At 48.5% G+C, this 15,533-nt stretch overlaps 1 protein-coding gene across 2 annotated transcripts; it reads right to left on the bottom strand.

Moving 5' to 3' along the window:
- Positions 1 to 2,665: 2,665 nt before the first annotated feature.
- ZNF621 (zinc finger protein 621) lies at positions 2,666 to 14,308 on the bottom strand. 2 transcript variants are annotated; one of them, XM_090284554.1, is made up of 5 exons: positions 14,149 to 14,308; positions 13,365 to 13,450; positions 7,494 to 7,620; positions 6,808 to 6,915; positions 2,666 to 5,252 (listed from the first exon to the last, which is right to left on the bottom strand). In XM_090284554.1, the coding sequence occupies exons 2-5, from the start codon at positions 13,386 to 13,388 to the stop codon at positions 4,234 to 4,236; spliced, it is 1,278 nt and encodes a 425-aa protein (XP_090140680.1). In that variant the 5' UTR covers positions 13,389 to 13,450; positions 14,149 to 14,308; the 3' UTR covers positions 2,666 to 4,233. The 2 variants fall into 2 exon arrangements, with proteins under 2 accessions (XP_090140680.1, XP_090140682.1); XM_090284556.1 differs by having other exon boundaries at positions 6,808 to 6,912.
- Between the last annotated feature and the right edge of the window lie 1,225 nt (positions 14,309 to 15,533).

Below are 15,533 nucleotides of genomic sequence, written 5' to 3'. Positions count from 1 at the left end.
GGAGGTTTTTTAAGAGTCAGAGTTTTCCTTCTCTGATGTGCCCTGACTGGAAGATCGAACCAGCGACACTTAGCTCGCAGGCTGACGCTCAATCCACTGAGCCAAACCAGCCAGGGAATTATGGGAATAGTCTCTTCAATTTCTATACAAAGTATTATAGAATCTACAGATATTATGTCTGTATTTTAACATGTCGTGAGGCCTGTTTTACAATTTATAGCTCACGAATCAGGATAATTTACTGCTTAGCCTTCTGGTGACATTAAGCTACAGCTTGAATTATGATGAAGGCCGTAACTATTTATATGAAGATGCTTTGGTAATTTATTTATCCAAAAAGCACTTATTGAAAGCCTTCCACCTGTCAGGCATTCTTGTTAGTTATTTGGAAATCAGACAGCCGTATGAATTAGACATGGCAATCATAGATTATTTACTATTTTCTTATACAAAAAAACACCATAATGGCTACAAGTTCAAATGAGAACCAAGAATCTATGCCTCTTGATAATCACATTTTAGAACCAAGCTCACAGAGCAGTGATTTGTTCACTGTGGCTTTCCACTTGCTGTCTCTTTCCTAAGAGTAGAACTTCTTTTTGAATAGAACGTACTCCATCTGGGGTTTGTCTGGTGCTTCCTCGTGGTTAGATTCAGGATATTCCTCTCTTGCTAGAATATTCACAAGAGACGTGCCTTTCTTGGGTCATGACATACAGAGGACACAATTTCCGTCTATTCCTCATTGGTGGTGTTAGTTTTGATCATCCAGCCAAGCTGTTGAAGTTTGTAGATACAGTGTTTTCTCTTGCAACTAACCAGCTAACCAGCTTTCCAGGGATCGAAGTTTTAAGACTATGAAATATTCTGGCCCTCGCCAAATCTCCCCGTGTTGAGCATACATCCACTGATGATTCTTACCTGGACCGATCTCACAATGGCTGTAAATGAGGGCTTTCCAACTGCAGCACTCCTGGTTAATTTACCGACTGGCATTTGGCATTCGACTTCATGGAGTGTTTGGCTAGAAATGGGATTCTAGGTTGAGAATAATTCTCTTCAGAATTTTGAAGGCATTGCTCCACTATCCCGGAGCATCCTATGTTGCTGTTAAGAAGTCTGATATCGTACTGATTCCAGTTCCTTGACATATGACCGGCTTCCCATACTTACCCACCCCCAGAAGCTCTTAGAATGTTATCCCCGATGTGCTTTGTATAATGATGTGCCTGGAATTAAAATATTTGTGGTCCTTTTCTCCTGAAGGACTAGTGCCCGCACTCTTCCATCGCCCTACTCCCGGCTGTTGCCAAGGGCTGGGTACAAATGTCTTCTCCCCACTTCACTATTCTGCGATTATTGGACCCTCCATTGCCTGAACCCTAGATCTCTTTTTTAATGGACTCCCTCATTTTGCTGAACAGCATATCCTTTAGTAATCTCTCTCAAGCACAATATTAAAAGAAAAAAAGACGAGCTGCTGAATGACAGTAACTACTCACAGAAATTAGAGAATAAGTCAAGGAGAATCACTATGCACTCATGCACAGAGCATAACTGTCTCCAGTTATTATTCATGGACGAACCCTGGGAAAGTCAACAAAAGGGAAATAGGGGGGGGGGAAGAACAAGAGACCCCTATTTTATCAGAAATATTCCATCTCTTTTATTTTCAAAGATCTGTAGAAATAAACCAAGAAATAATAAACCATAACTGTTATCAGTCATGGATGTACTAGGAGTTCATCAAAGTATTTAAATAAGAGATTCAAAAATGGAAATATTCTAAATATTCAATAAAAGACTGGTTATGTAAAAAACATAAACCCATGCAATGTAATATTATGTGGGTATTAAAAATACACATTACTTGTTCACTAGCACATACGCATGATAACCTGCTAGCTGAAAAGGGAGTCTATGATAGAGTACGTATATTATGTGTGAGGAATTATGTGCATATTGGCGTGTACACTGAAGTATTAAAAGTGGTCAAATCCAGGCCCAGCCCTGACCAGTGTGGCGCAGTGGGTTGGGTATCATCCTGCAAAGCCAAAGTCACCAGTTTGATTCCCAGTTAGGGCACATGCCTGGGTTGCGGGTTCAGTCCCCGGTCAAGGCACTGCATACAAGGCAACTGATCAATGTTCCTGTCTCTCTCTTGCTCCCTCCCTATCTAAAAAATAGATAAATAAAATATTTTTTTAAAAATAAATAAAAGTGGTCAAATTCAGGCCTAGATCGTCTTCTAAGTAATATCTTGCTCTAAGCCTGTATTTCTTTTATAACTAGAAAAACAATTTTTAAATGTAATTAAAAAGCCACTATAGTCAAGACATTAAAGGAGACAATCTATTCAAATGATGTTGAAACCTCAATTGTTTATAAAACAATTAGGCCTCTTGTTCATCAGGAATGAGAGATCTGAAAAGTACAAGAAAACGGCCCTGTTCCCAGCACACAGCAGCTACACGGAGACCCTCCTTTCTCAGGGACAGGCACAACCTGGCTTCAGATGCCACTGCCTATGCTCATACATCTGAGACTCATTACTGACACTTATACGATTTCATAGACACCCGTCCTCCCAGAATTAAGCAATTTGCTAGTAGTCACTGAAGACCAAATTACAACTCAACACTAAGATTACCTGCAAAACAACAGCAAAAAAAAAAAAAAAATTGCTTCATGTAACTACATGATACATGGAAAACTCGTGCTATGTTTGAGATTGTTTTTCTTAAGAGTTAACATCAGAGCTGAAAGTGGGCATCAATACCAGCGACCTTTAACAGGGTCGTTTACCATCTCTGGAGTTTCTTTATAGACAAACCTGAGACAGAGCATCTAACTTGCAGTGCATTGTGCTTAAATGTTAAATAGTACCAGGGAAGTATCTATTCTCATCATTATTAATATTGAAGGTGTTCTTGTGGAGGTAGCCAAGTGGAGTACCGTATTCCCTCACTTATTGCAGGTATTAAGTTCCAGACACCCCCGCGAAGTAGGAACCTTACATTTATCCTACACTCTTAAACCTACGTAACTTCAACAACATACGTATACAGTACCGCAAAATCCCGCGATACAGCAAAAAATCCATGATAAATAATTAAATACAATATTTTTAAAAATCCCACGATACAGTGAGGCTGCAATAAATGAACTGCAATATAGTGAGGGACTAATGTAAACAGAAAGTTTTCTCCAATTAAAATTTCCTGTAACACCACAAATCCATTGTAACTAGTAAGTGGATCCACTGAAATGAAATTATAACTGATTACTGGTTCATTTATGGGAAAGATATGACCCACCCTTACAACTGGACTTCATGTGATATTTCACAGCCCCCTTTATTCCTTAACAACAATTTCAGAGACTTATTCAGATTTCCCCAGAGTTGGCTCTACAAGGTGGCTTCTAGTTCTATAGCAACTTGCCTAATTCATACCCACAGTTCCTGCTATCTAGAGAAAATAAAGCTTAGCAGCAGCACTTGCCCACAGAAAACCAGAATGCCCACCGAGAAAAACTTACGCAATGAATGGCACCAAGACAAATGCCTTGGTGTATATTTACTTAGAAAACTTGAGTTAAAAAATATCTAAATATAAAGAGCAGAACTAAAGGGAAATACTGCGTGATGAAAGGGAGGGTTGCCGCCGATCGTAAGACAATCGCTGCCCCCGCACACACACCCGTTCTCACTGGTTATTTCACACGAGCCTCTGCGCAGACGTGTGAGATCCTCCGTGATGAGCCGGGGGCGATGCAACTCCAATGGCACTTACACACCATCTCGGTCCGCTCAACCATCTGCATTGCTTTCTAAAGCCTGTTGTTGCCAATTTATTCTAATTCTCTACTCCCGCAGGAGTGAAGAACGCCCACGCCTCGCAGGCTGTACCAATGGCCTAATACAGATACGCGTTCTGTCCCGAACTTCTCTGACATTCCTTCTAAGACCAGCCGTACCCCTGCCCCCTGCCCCCTGCCCACAGTGCAGATACAGCCATTACTGTTCGAGTCTAAACGGGGCCAATGCCAAGGTTAAGTACTTCCATTTCCAAAACAAAACATGTAAACACAGTCTCGGCATATACGGATTACAATGGCGTGTATGCTGGAACAGTTGAAACGCATGTAAAGTGAGGGAAAAAATACAAATGAAACTGAAATTATCGTGGGGATGTGCTGGGCGTGAGGGCCACAGGAGGGGCAAGATAAAGCTCAGGAGGGGTGAGAAGGGGCGAGATGAACGGGCCAAGGCTTGCCAAGGGGAGCGCGGCCCTGGGAGACGCGCACCATCTGGAGAGGCGGCGGGGGCGCCCCAGCTGCGGGCAGCAGCACGAACACAGGCCCAGAGGGAGGAAGGAGCACGGCCTGCAGAAAGGTCAGGGAGGGCCCGGCCGCAGCCGGAGCCGAGCGCGGACTCTGGACAGGACCGGGCGACGAGGCCGAAGAGGGCCACTGGGGACCCGTCGGGACCGGCTGCTTCTCCACGGGGTGCGACTTCTGGTGCTGAACGAAGCTGCCGTACCACTTGAAGGCCTTCCCGCACACCCGGCAGCCGTAGGGCTTCTCTCCGGTGTGCACTCTCTGATGCTGAATGGAGGCTATCTTCTGCGTGAAGGCCTTGCCGCACTCCTCGCATCGGTAGGGCTTCTCCCCGGTGTGGATTCTCTGGTGGACGACGAACAGGGACCTGCAGCCAAAGGCTTTCCAGCACTCCTTGCACCTGTAGAGTTTCTCCCCCGTGTGCAGCCTCTGATGCTGCAGGTAGGCCGCGCTCCTGCGGAAGGCCTTCCCGCACTCCCGGCACGCGTAGGGCTTCTCTCCGGTGTGGATCCGCTGGTGCTGCGTCAAGGCCGTGTTGGAGCTCAGCCCTTTGCCGCAGTCCTTGCACTCGTAGGGCCCTCCTCCGCTGTGGTTCTTCTCGTGCACAATGCAGTCATAGCTGGACTTGAAAGCTTTGCCGCATTCCTTACACTTGAAGGGCTTTTCCCCCGTGTGGCTCATCTGATGCCGAGTGAGCTTGGAGTTGTAGCGGAAGATTTTCCCACATTCTTTGCACTCGTAGAACTTCATCCCTCCTCGAAGTATCAGGTTCGGATTCAGACCGAAAGTCTGCCACGTGGCCTTGCTTTTAAAACCGAGGTGCTGAGAAACGTCTCTGAGGAGTCCGCCTCCCGGCACCCTGGCCTCTTGCTTTACAGTTGGCTCTTCACCCTTGATCCGGGACTCACCACCTGATCAGAGAAACCACAGGTGTCTGAATTATTGAGCTGCACAGAAAACAGGATCCAGGGGTCCTAATTTTCTTTTGTAGGATGTGATTTTTTAAAATATACCCAAGAGCACGCTCCTCGTTCTGGGAGCACGCCCACACCTTTCCCTTCCCCCTCTCCTACTCTCTCAGGGACACATCTCCCAAACTGTAAGGGACCCCAGGAGACTTGCAACCAGGGGAGCAGTGAGCAGCAGCAGCTCGTCCCGGGCTCAGCCCTGCCCCTGTCTCCAAGGCCTCTCTGTGGCTTCTCCCTGAGCCCTCCCTGTTTCTGTGCCCAGCTTTAATAAATGTACTCTCAAAATCATAAATAAATAAACCCATGAAATGCCTATCAGCATCCATAAAATAGAGAGAAAAAGAAAAACAAGTGACATACAACTGGAGAAGTAATGCCACTGGAAACAGAGCAGGAAGTGCCTCCTGTGAGGAAGACTAAGGGAAAATCTAAAGCAGGTGAAATGGGCAGAATGAGAACCTCAGGAATGGCAGGGGAAGAAGGCAGGAGCGGGGAAAAGAGAGAAAAGAAAGAACAGGTAAGAGGGATCAGCAGACACGGAAAAATGAGCAAAGAGAGGGACCCAGAAGAGGGAAAGACCAGTGAGACCGCAGAGACGTCAGATCTAGCGCGGCAGAGCAGGCTGGGAACACAAAGGAGCAAAGGACAGATCACAATGCCCCCACCCCCACCCCATCCCCACAGGCCAGGAAACTGCCCTGAATTCTAAATTCTACATAATAGCCGAATAATTCCATTCTGGAACGGGCCACATAATACTCTGGGATAAAAGATTGTCACAGAAAGTCGGCTGGAACAGGAGCTGAATTGGAGAGCTCCAGCCCACAGTGGTGTTACTGCTAAACAAACCATTATTTACAAAATCACCGGTATGTGTGAGAAGTGAGGCGTGGAACTTTCTTTCAAAAGGGAAGAAAACCAAGTACTCCAAAGCTCCCAGGACTGGTACGCGGTCTCGGGGAAAGGGTCGGCTGCATGCATGTGCTCAGTGCCGTGGGGTGGGCTGGGGGGCACAGGTATCCCTTTCCTTCTCCTGTGCAGCCCCATGTAAGACAAATACAATGTAAACCTAAAGATTATGGCACAGGAAACTTTAAAATGCACAAAAAGGGCAAGTTAAACTAAACCCCATGGGAGTGGCACAAATAAATCAGTCTGACCCACAGAAGCAAATTTTCCCTAAGATATGGCCGAAGCCCTACTTCTCTGCCAAAAAAAATGGCATAAAATTACTATTTCCGCTGGTGAGAAAAGACGTGGTTTAGGAGCTCCTGGGTCACGGCTTTCTGGGGGAAGACAGCCATGTACGTGTGCAGAAAGCGCGTGGCCAAGTGCCCCTGGGGACAGTCTTTCTGTGCTCGGGGCTGGAAGTTGGCAGAGGTCCGAGTGCCCGAGCACTGCCTTACGGACAACAGGGAGCCTTGTTTTCTGCTGCAGAAAGAGCATTCCCAGTAAACCCAGAAGGCAAAGCCGGGCACTGCTGCCTTCTCTCACTCACCTGGACAGTCGCAGCTCCAAGCCTCTGCTTGCCAGGGATCGGGGCCCCAAGCTGCCTCCCCTCTCTCCAGCTGGGAGACCAGAACAGGTGTGGGGATCGGAAATGCTACTTCAGCAAGAAGGAAAGACAGACAAGCTGAGGCAGGCACCCAGCACAGTTCCTGAGATCACTCACGGCCCACCCCATGGTGGGCCAGCTGGGGAGGGGCGAGAAATGCACCACCCCAGAGACAAGTGGGCCAGCCAGGGGTTCGGAGCGAAGGCTCCAGAGTGCTCCGAGGGCGGGACAGGGAGACAGCCAGCCGTCCTCCAGGGGAAGAAATCCCCGCCTTGCCCTGACGGGGCAGAAAGGACATCCCCTTGGGAAGGATATATGTACTGACATCCTGGGGGACCCCTCCTCAAAAGGGAGGCCCACAGCCCTAGGGCAGTGGAAATATGGAGAAATGGAGGGGTCATCTAGGGCACCAGCAAGTCCTTCCCCTGAGGGCCCCAAAGCACACTCTTCACTGAGATGGAAGGATGTCCAGTTTCAAACCCAAAGGGCACCAGGGACGTCCCCACTCAGCATCTCCAGAGGCTGGTTGCAGACCCCCTGCAGCCACCAAACCTAAGGGCTACTAAGACCCCCAAAGTATCTGAGGAAGACGTCAAACTATTCCAAAGCACCACCAAGAGAGGCCTTACCCAGGGCAGCCACGTTTGCGTACGTCTCCAGCATCACGTCCCTGTACAGGGCCTTCTGCGCAGGGTCCAGGCTGGCCCACTGATCCTGGGTGAAGTACACGGCCACGTCCTCGAAGGCCACTGGCTCCTGAAATGACAGGTTCCTGCTCAAGCTCCGAGTGAGGGGCAGGAGGATGCAGCCTGCACCAGAGGGTCCCCAGCTCGGAGCCTGGTGGAAGGCCTGCTCTCCAGAAGAGCATGCAGCACCCAGCCTGGGGCCTACCCTCAGCCGGTGCCCCCACTTCCAAACACGGAACCCCAACCCTCTCCCATCTGCGCAGCTCCGGGGCCCCCACTGCCACCCTCCCCTCATAGCCTGGCTTCTGGGGCTCTCTGCCTGGTGACTGCTCAACCCATGTCTCTCTGGCACATCCTACGGCACGCACCTCACACTCTGGTCACCTTCGTTTCCGTACCCCAACCACTGCAGGCAGCTGCCACCCTCCCTGTCCCCACCCATCTCAAGCTCCCGCACAGCCCCATCTGTTCCCTGCACGTAGCTCCTCCTCAGTCCTCCCCACTGCCTTCCGCTGTGAGCAGAGGATCACTCCTCAAAGGCCTCCCCAGCATCCTGCCCATTTCTTTCTGCACCTTCGCACTTGATCAGAAAGCTAGCTCCGACTGAGCAAAACCTGCGCCCGCCTGCTCCAGCTCCTGCGCTGAATGAACCACCTGTCTTCACACAAGGGTGGCAGGGCTCTGCCTCTGGGCACAGACCCATGCCCCCGTAAGGTGCGTGTCCCTCTCTGCCGCCGGGGATCGTCGCCATCTTCCCAGGAGCGAAGGGGACTTGTTATTGTCTACCTCTCCCCAGCTGAACGTAAGGCCACAAGGCAGGAATTCTGTTTTGTTCCTCCCTGGTTTACTGGCACGCAGTATATTGCCTCGTGCCTAATATAAATATGCTGAAAGAATTAACTTCAAAAATGGTTTGACCACAAGTAAGACTTTCTAAATTTATGAAGAGGATCAGAAAACGACAGCGAACACCACCTTAACAGGAAGATGCCAGAGCATATCCATTAAACTTGGTGGCAGATAATTTACCATGAGCTGACTTCTACTTCCTGTGAAAGGCTGGAAAAGGAGCATATAGAAAAGGAATAAATGTAAATATCTTTGCTTTGCAGATGAAATAACTACAGTGACCTCTTGGCATCCGCAGCGGATTGTTTCCAGCCCCCCAACCCCCCTCCGCCCACCAGACACCAAAATCTGAGGATGCTCAAGTCCCTTATATAAAGTGGTATAGTATTTGCATGAGCCCTGGCTGGTTTGGCTCAGTGGACTGAGCGTCGGCCTGCGAGCTAAGTGTCGCTGGTTCGATCTTCCAGTCAGGGCACATCAGAGAAGGAAAACTCTGACTCCAAAAAACCTCCGCTGCCTTGCGGCATACCTCTTCAGGGGAAAGGCTAAGGGAGTAAACCCCGACAGAAAATCCGGAGCCGGAGTCCCTAAGGCGGTTTGACATTGTAGTCAACACCGGCAACTCCTGCGGCGCACCTGAACCCAAGCTGTATCGACTCCGTCTTTCCCTTGGACCCTTCAGCTGCGAAGAGAGGGGGGGTCTGCTGCATGGGCAACAGCAGACCTTCCATATCACCCTGCCCAGGCTCTGTAGCTTCAGCTTCACTGGAGAGGGCACTCCAGTGTCATCGCAAGATGTCGATTCAACACGGGAGGAGACAGATACCGTGTCACTCCCGAGTCGGACTGCACAGCCATTCTCGGCGGTGCAGATAGACTCTTAAGAAGCTACACCATCGTCTCTCGAGACGAACCGCCTTAGGGACTCCAGCTCCGGATTTTCTGTCGGGGTTTACTCCCTTAGCCTTTCCCCTGAAGAGGTATGCCACAAGGCAGCAGAGGTTTTTTGGAGTCAGAGTTTTCCTTCTCTGATGTGCCCTGACTGGAAGATCGAACCAGCGACACTTAGCTCGCAGGCCGACGCTCAATCCACTGAGCCAAACCAGCCAGGGCTCATATAACTGATATATATCCTCCAATATGCTTTAAACCATCTCTAGACTAGTTATAATACCTAATACAATGTAAATGCTATGGAAGTAGTGGTTCTACTGTATTGGTAGAAATTAATGATAATAAAAAGTCTGTACGTGTTTAGTACGGACGCCACCATCATAGGCCTAACCATGCAGGACACATGAGCAACAGCATAACTTTCCTTTCAAATAGTTTTGATCCATGGCTGATCGACCACGCAGATAAGAAACCCGCAAATACAGAGGGCAGACTGTATCTGCCCAAAAATATCCAAGAGCCACGGGATGAATGAAAAACACTTAACACTGACAAAACAGCTTGTTCAGTCAGCTAGGTATAGGATAAATAAACCAAAATCATTAGCTTTCCTACACACCATCACAAATAATTAGAAGATAAAATGGGAGAAAGTAAGATGCCATTGCTATAAAAATAGCTAAGAATATACCTAACAAAAATGTTCAAGACCAGGATGAAGAAAACTGAATGTTTATTAAAATAAATTAAAAAATTAAATATATTGGAGCATACAGTGTTTCTGAACGGGAAGAATCAAGTTTGTAAAAAGTCAGTTTATCTCCAATTTTGCCTATGAATTCAGTAAAATCCACTCCCCCACCAGAAGAATCAACAAGATTCACGCAGGGGTGGGCGATCATTTAAAGCCACTACAGTCCTGGTCAGGTGGCTCAGTTGGCTGGGGCGTCACCCGTAGAGGAGAGATTATGGGTTTGATTCCTAGGTTGCGGGTTCGATACCCAGTTAGGGTACGTACAAGAGGCAATCAATAGATGTTTCTCTCCCCCCACCCCTTCCTCTCTCTCTAAAATCAATAAACATATCTTTGAGTGAGGATTTTTTTTAAGCTATCTGAAAAAGTAAGTGTGAAAGGTTACCTAAAAATGTTTTGAAGAAAAAAAATTTTTGAAAGAAATGACAAGGGGGGATTAAACCATACCTTAATAGGACAACACTTTGAGAAATGAGAAGACAAGCCACAGACAGAGACAAAATATTTGGGGGGGGGGGGTTGATAAAGGACTATTATCCAAAGATAAAGAACTCTTCAAACGCAACAGTAAGAAAGTGAACCAACCCAATAAAAAAAACGGGCAAAATACCTGAACAGATACCTCATCGAAGAAGACATGCAGATGGCAAATAAGTATATGTAAAGACTTAACATCATATGTCATCTGGGAAATGCAGCCTGACGCAACGAGATGCCACGTACACATGTATCAGAACAGCCAAATCCAGAACGCGGACAACCAAATGCCGGGGAGGATGTGGAAGAGGAACCCTCGTCCACTGCTGGTGGGAATGCAAACTGGTGCAGCCACGTTGGAAGACAGTGTGGTAGTTTCTCACAAACCTAAACAGACTCTTACCACACATACGATCCAGCAATCACGCTCCTTGGTATCTTCCCAAATGAGTGGAAAACTTATGTCCACACAAAAACCTGCACACAGATGTTTACGATAGCTTTGCTCATAATTGCCAAGACGTGGAAGCAATCACAATTGTCCTCAGTAGGTAACTGGATAAAAAACTGTGGTGCATCCAGACAATGGACTACTTTTCAGCACTAAAAAGAAAGTTACCACCAGGGTGGGCGGCTCAGTGAGTTAGAATGTCGTCCCATATGGGAGGCAAACAATCAATGTTTCTTTCTTGCTCTCTCTCTCTCAAAATTAATAAATATATCCCCCAGATGAGGATTTAAAAAATAAACAAACAAATAAACGAGCAAGCTATCAAGCCATGAAAAGTCATAGAGGAACCTTAAATGAATATGACTAAGTGAAAGAAACCAATCTGAAAAGGCTACACTGTAATATTCCAACTAGGTAGATATTTTGAAAGATCAATAGTTGCCAGGGAGGGAGGGAGAAATAGGTACAGCCCAGATGATTTTCAGGGCTATGAAAATACTCTGCATGATACTACAGTACCACTCTGTATGAGGCTATAATGGTGGACACGTCATTACACATTTGTAACACACAGAACATACAGCTGTGGACTCTGGATGATAATGATGTGTTAGTGTAGGTTCATCAATTGTAACTAATGAACCACTCTGGTGGGGATGTCTATCATGGGGGAGGCTATGCATGTGTGGAGGCAGGAAGCACATGGAAACTGCTTTTTCTACTCAACTTTGCTATGAACCTAAAGCTTCTCTAAAAAACTGAAGTCTACTTAAAAAAAAAAAAAGAAAACAAGGACAACTAATCTATTACCTGGTCTGCAATTTGCACCCAACTGGCTAAACACCCTTCCACAAACAACTCACCACTAAGGGATGGAAAACCTTTTTAATATATAAATCTAACCATGTCACCTTCCCTGCTTAAAATACTTCAGTGCCTTCCGGATGAACCCAGAGTAGAAACCAAAGTCTTCAGAGTGACCTCTAAGACCTGTGCCTACTTCTCCCACCTCACACGGAACAAGTTTCTCTGACCTCTCTCCGTTTCTGAAGAACACCCCGATTTCTCCCCCACTTCAGGGGCTTTCCATTTGCTGTCCTTCTCTCTGGAAAGTTCTCTCTTCAGTAGTTCCCAAGACTGTTTCTATCCCATTCTCGACATGAGGTCTCAACATCATGTTATGACCCCTATGAGGCCTCCCCTGACCATGACCTTCAGAGGTAGCTTCATTGAAGTTTCTCAAATTGGAGAAGCTGTACAAGAATCAACTGGAGAGCTTTTACAACTGATTCCTGACCCGGGGTATCCTCTTCCTCAGACTGGTTGAGTCTAGGGTGGGCCAAAGAATTTGCCATTCTAACGAGCTCCCAGAGGATGTCCATGCTGCCAGTGGACCACACTCTTGAGAAGCACTGTACTTTAGCAACATGTAATTATGGCATTCACTTGCTTATTTGTTTGCAGACTATTTTGCTAATGAGAAAAGGGAACTTATCTGAATTATTGAATACTACGCACCCAGCATTTAGAAAGTACATATGGAGCCCTGGCTGGTGTGGCTCAGTGGATTGAGTACCGGCCTGCAAACCAAAAGGTTGTTGGTTCAATTCCAGGTTGGGGCACACGCCTGGGTTGCGGGCCAGGTCCCCAGTTGGGGGCACACAGGAGGCAACCACACATTGATGTTTCTCTCCTTCTCTTTCTCCACTCTCTAAAAATAAATAAATAATCTTTTTTTTTTTTTAAAGAAATTAATCTCTAAAAAAAAAGGAAGAAAGATAGGCAAATGGAAAGAGCAGTGCTGGTCTCTGGGATACATCTCCAGTTTGGGGGCCATTCTCTTCAATGAAAAACTTCTCTGACCACCTGGCTGGTGTGGCTCGGCGGATTGAGCGCCGGCCTGCGAACCAAGTGTCGCTGGTTCGATTCCCGGTCAGGGCACATGACTAGGCTGCACGTGAGGTCCCCAGTTGGGGGTGTGAGTGAGAGGCAACCACACAGTGATGTTTCTTTCCCTCTCTTTCTCCTTTCCCCTCTCTCTAAAAATAAATAAATAAATAAGCAAACAAATAAATTATTTATAAAAAAGAAAAAGAAAAACTTCTCTGACCTCAGCAGCTGACTTTTCTTTGCAGCACATGATTTAGATTTCCACAGTAAGGGAGAATTTCTTGGCTTGGGGCCGCCTTTTACACTTAAATCTACACATCCAAATGCATCACTCTCTATACACAAAACTCTTATTTCCTCCACCACGTATTTACAGCCATAGCTCTGGGGACAGACTCAGAGAAAAGCAGAGCCTGGCCCCGTTAGGCCTTCTTGGTCCTTTCCTGATCGACCCCTAGCTAATGTGATCTTTAAAGGACGGAAAGGAAGCTCGGCTCACCTGAGGCCAAGTAGTTTGGAGCATGGCTGATGTCCCCTGGCTTCGCGCACTGTCTCCCGAGTTTGGAAAAGCAAGAACCTTAGAAGCTAAGAGAAAAAGCCATGAGTGCAAGGAGCTCAGCCCTGCATCACCCAGTCGCGAGGGCCTTCCGTCTCCCCATCTCTAGCACTGGGGGGAGACTGTCAGGGACCCTCGGGCTGATCGCCCCAGCCTCGCTTGAGCTGCTCGGCGGGACGTCTGGGCAGTCAGTCCCCCAGGTGCCTGCTCAGCCCGAGCGCTCCGGAGCCCCGTCACACCAGGCGGACCGAATCGTCCAAGACAGAGCCCTGCCCCGACAGTGCTCGGTCCAAACAAACCTCAAAACCTAAAACAGCTCTGACAGGGGCCATGACATTGACCCCCAGAAAGATGCCTACGGAGAGGAGGGACAGGGCCGGCTGGCTGGCTGGCTGCGGATTAAAACCGTGTTCCCGTGGGTGACGCTGACCGAGACCCCTCCGGGATCTGCACCCAGGGGAGCAGGAGGGCCCAAACACAGAAACATCAGCCCCGGGCGCAGGAGGTGGGACCGATTCTTAACGGTGGAAGAGAGGATCGCGCTTCGGGGGGCAGGGGCTGGACTAGGGCTCTGGAAGGCCGCGCAGCCCCCTCCACGGGCGGCTCCCGCGAGGCCCAGACGCCAGAGCCCCAGGTCCGGGAGGGGCGAGCCACCATCGGGACCGAGTTCAGGGCGGGGGAGCTGACGCGGCGCCAGGGGCAGCGAGGATGTCGGCACGGAGCGGACCTGGCACGCGGAACTCGCTGGCACCCACACGCCTCCTCTCCGACCCAGGAAAAGCAGGGAGCTAACAACGCCGACGCGGAAGTGAGCGCGCGCGCCCCGCGCCCCTCTAGGCCGCCCGGAGGCCGCCCACCTCGGTGGTCCCCACGGCCTAACCCCACGTGACGGGCCCGCCCTGCGGAAGGGGTGGGGCTGGCCGTCCGTGGGTGGGGGCTGCGGGCGGGGGCTCCTGGCGTCTGCCGCTGTTGGGACCGACTCGGGACGGGAGTGTCACGGCACGGATACAGCCTCGCTCTACTCAGACCTCGACCTCTCGGCACAGATGGGGCCACAGGAAATGGACTTCCCCTGCTGCTGTCGGCCGCCATTACTCCGAGGGTCACCTGGGCTGTGCAGGTGTGGGGAGAATGGTTCCCGCTGTGTCAGCTCTTAGATGCCCAAGCCGAGGACCCTGCTTGCGTCCTAGGCGGGGCAGCCCTTAGGTAAACCATGACTCCCACCTGCGTTTATAAAGCCCCCGCCTTCTTAGGACCTGTACGTGTGTCGGACCTTTTGGGGGCAGGGCCATTGAACAACCAAAATAGTGGTGGCTAAGGTTGCCTGGCATCCTCTCTATACACGACATGCCCTGTATTAAATGGTTTAGTCCTGTACTGCTTTGGCAGGATGTCCTAAATGTCCTGTGTTTAACTTTTTCCAATAAATTCTTTCAAAGAAAATGTAATTTAGTGCTGGGGGTGGGGCGGGCGGTGGGGGCTCACTTGCACTAAAATGTGAACACTGAAAAAAAAAACTCATACCCGTACAAATAAAGATGTGCATAATCTCTTACAGTGGCTCCTGGAGGTTTAGCCGAGAGGGAAAAAAATAAGAGAAACATTAAAAGCACTTGTTTTTTTAATATTCAAGAAATGAGAAGACTTCTTTTTATCCAAGTATCAAGTCACAAATAACTACTATTAATTTACATAACTTCGGGTCAGTATGCGCGCTCTGAAAACCAATAGATGACCTCACTTTGGTCACACAGGTAACTATCCCTCTGCCAGTTAGCAAATAATAGCAGCCTCAAGTTTATGAATGTGAGCCAATCAGTGACAAACGCCCTTGAAGGGCAGCCAATCAGTGGTAGCCCCGCCCACTAGGCAACAGTCAATTAGCTAGTGCCTCACCATAGTGACCCTGATTCTGAAAATCACTGGGTCAACAGTAGCCTTACTCCAGGGACCACTTCTTGCCAGCGTGGCTGCCAACATGAACAGACTTTGACCACTGTGAAATGTCTCCTGAACACAGTTCCAGATATATGGCTTCTGCTCACCAAGTACTTCAGAGCTACAGGAAAATTGGCCTCCCGCTGCTAGAAGACAGTATGACTGGGTATCTGG

This window comes from Furipterus horrens, unplaced genomic scaffold (assembly GCF_987537825.1).
Source record: "Furipterus horrens unplaced genomic scaffold, mFurHor1.1.pri manual_scaffold_7, whole genome shotgun sequence".
Lineage (NCBI taxonomy): Eukaryota > Metazoa > Chordata > Mammalia > Chiroptera > Furipteridae > Furipterus > Furipterus horrens.
The sequence above is the reverse complement of the archived record's forward strand: the minus strand, read 5'-3'. Positions and strand labels throughout refer to the sequence as shown.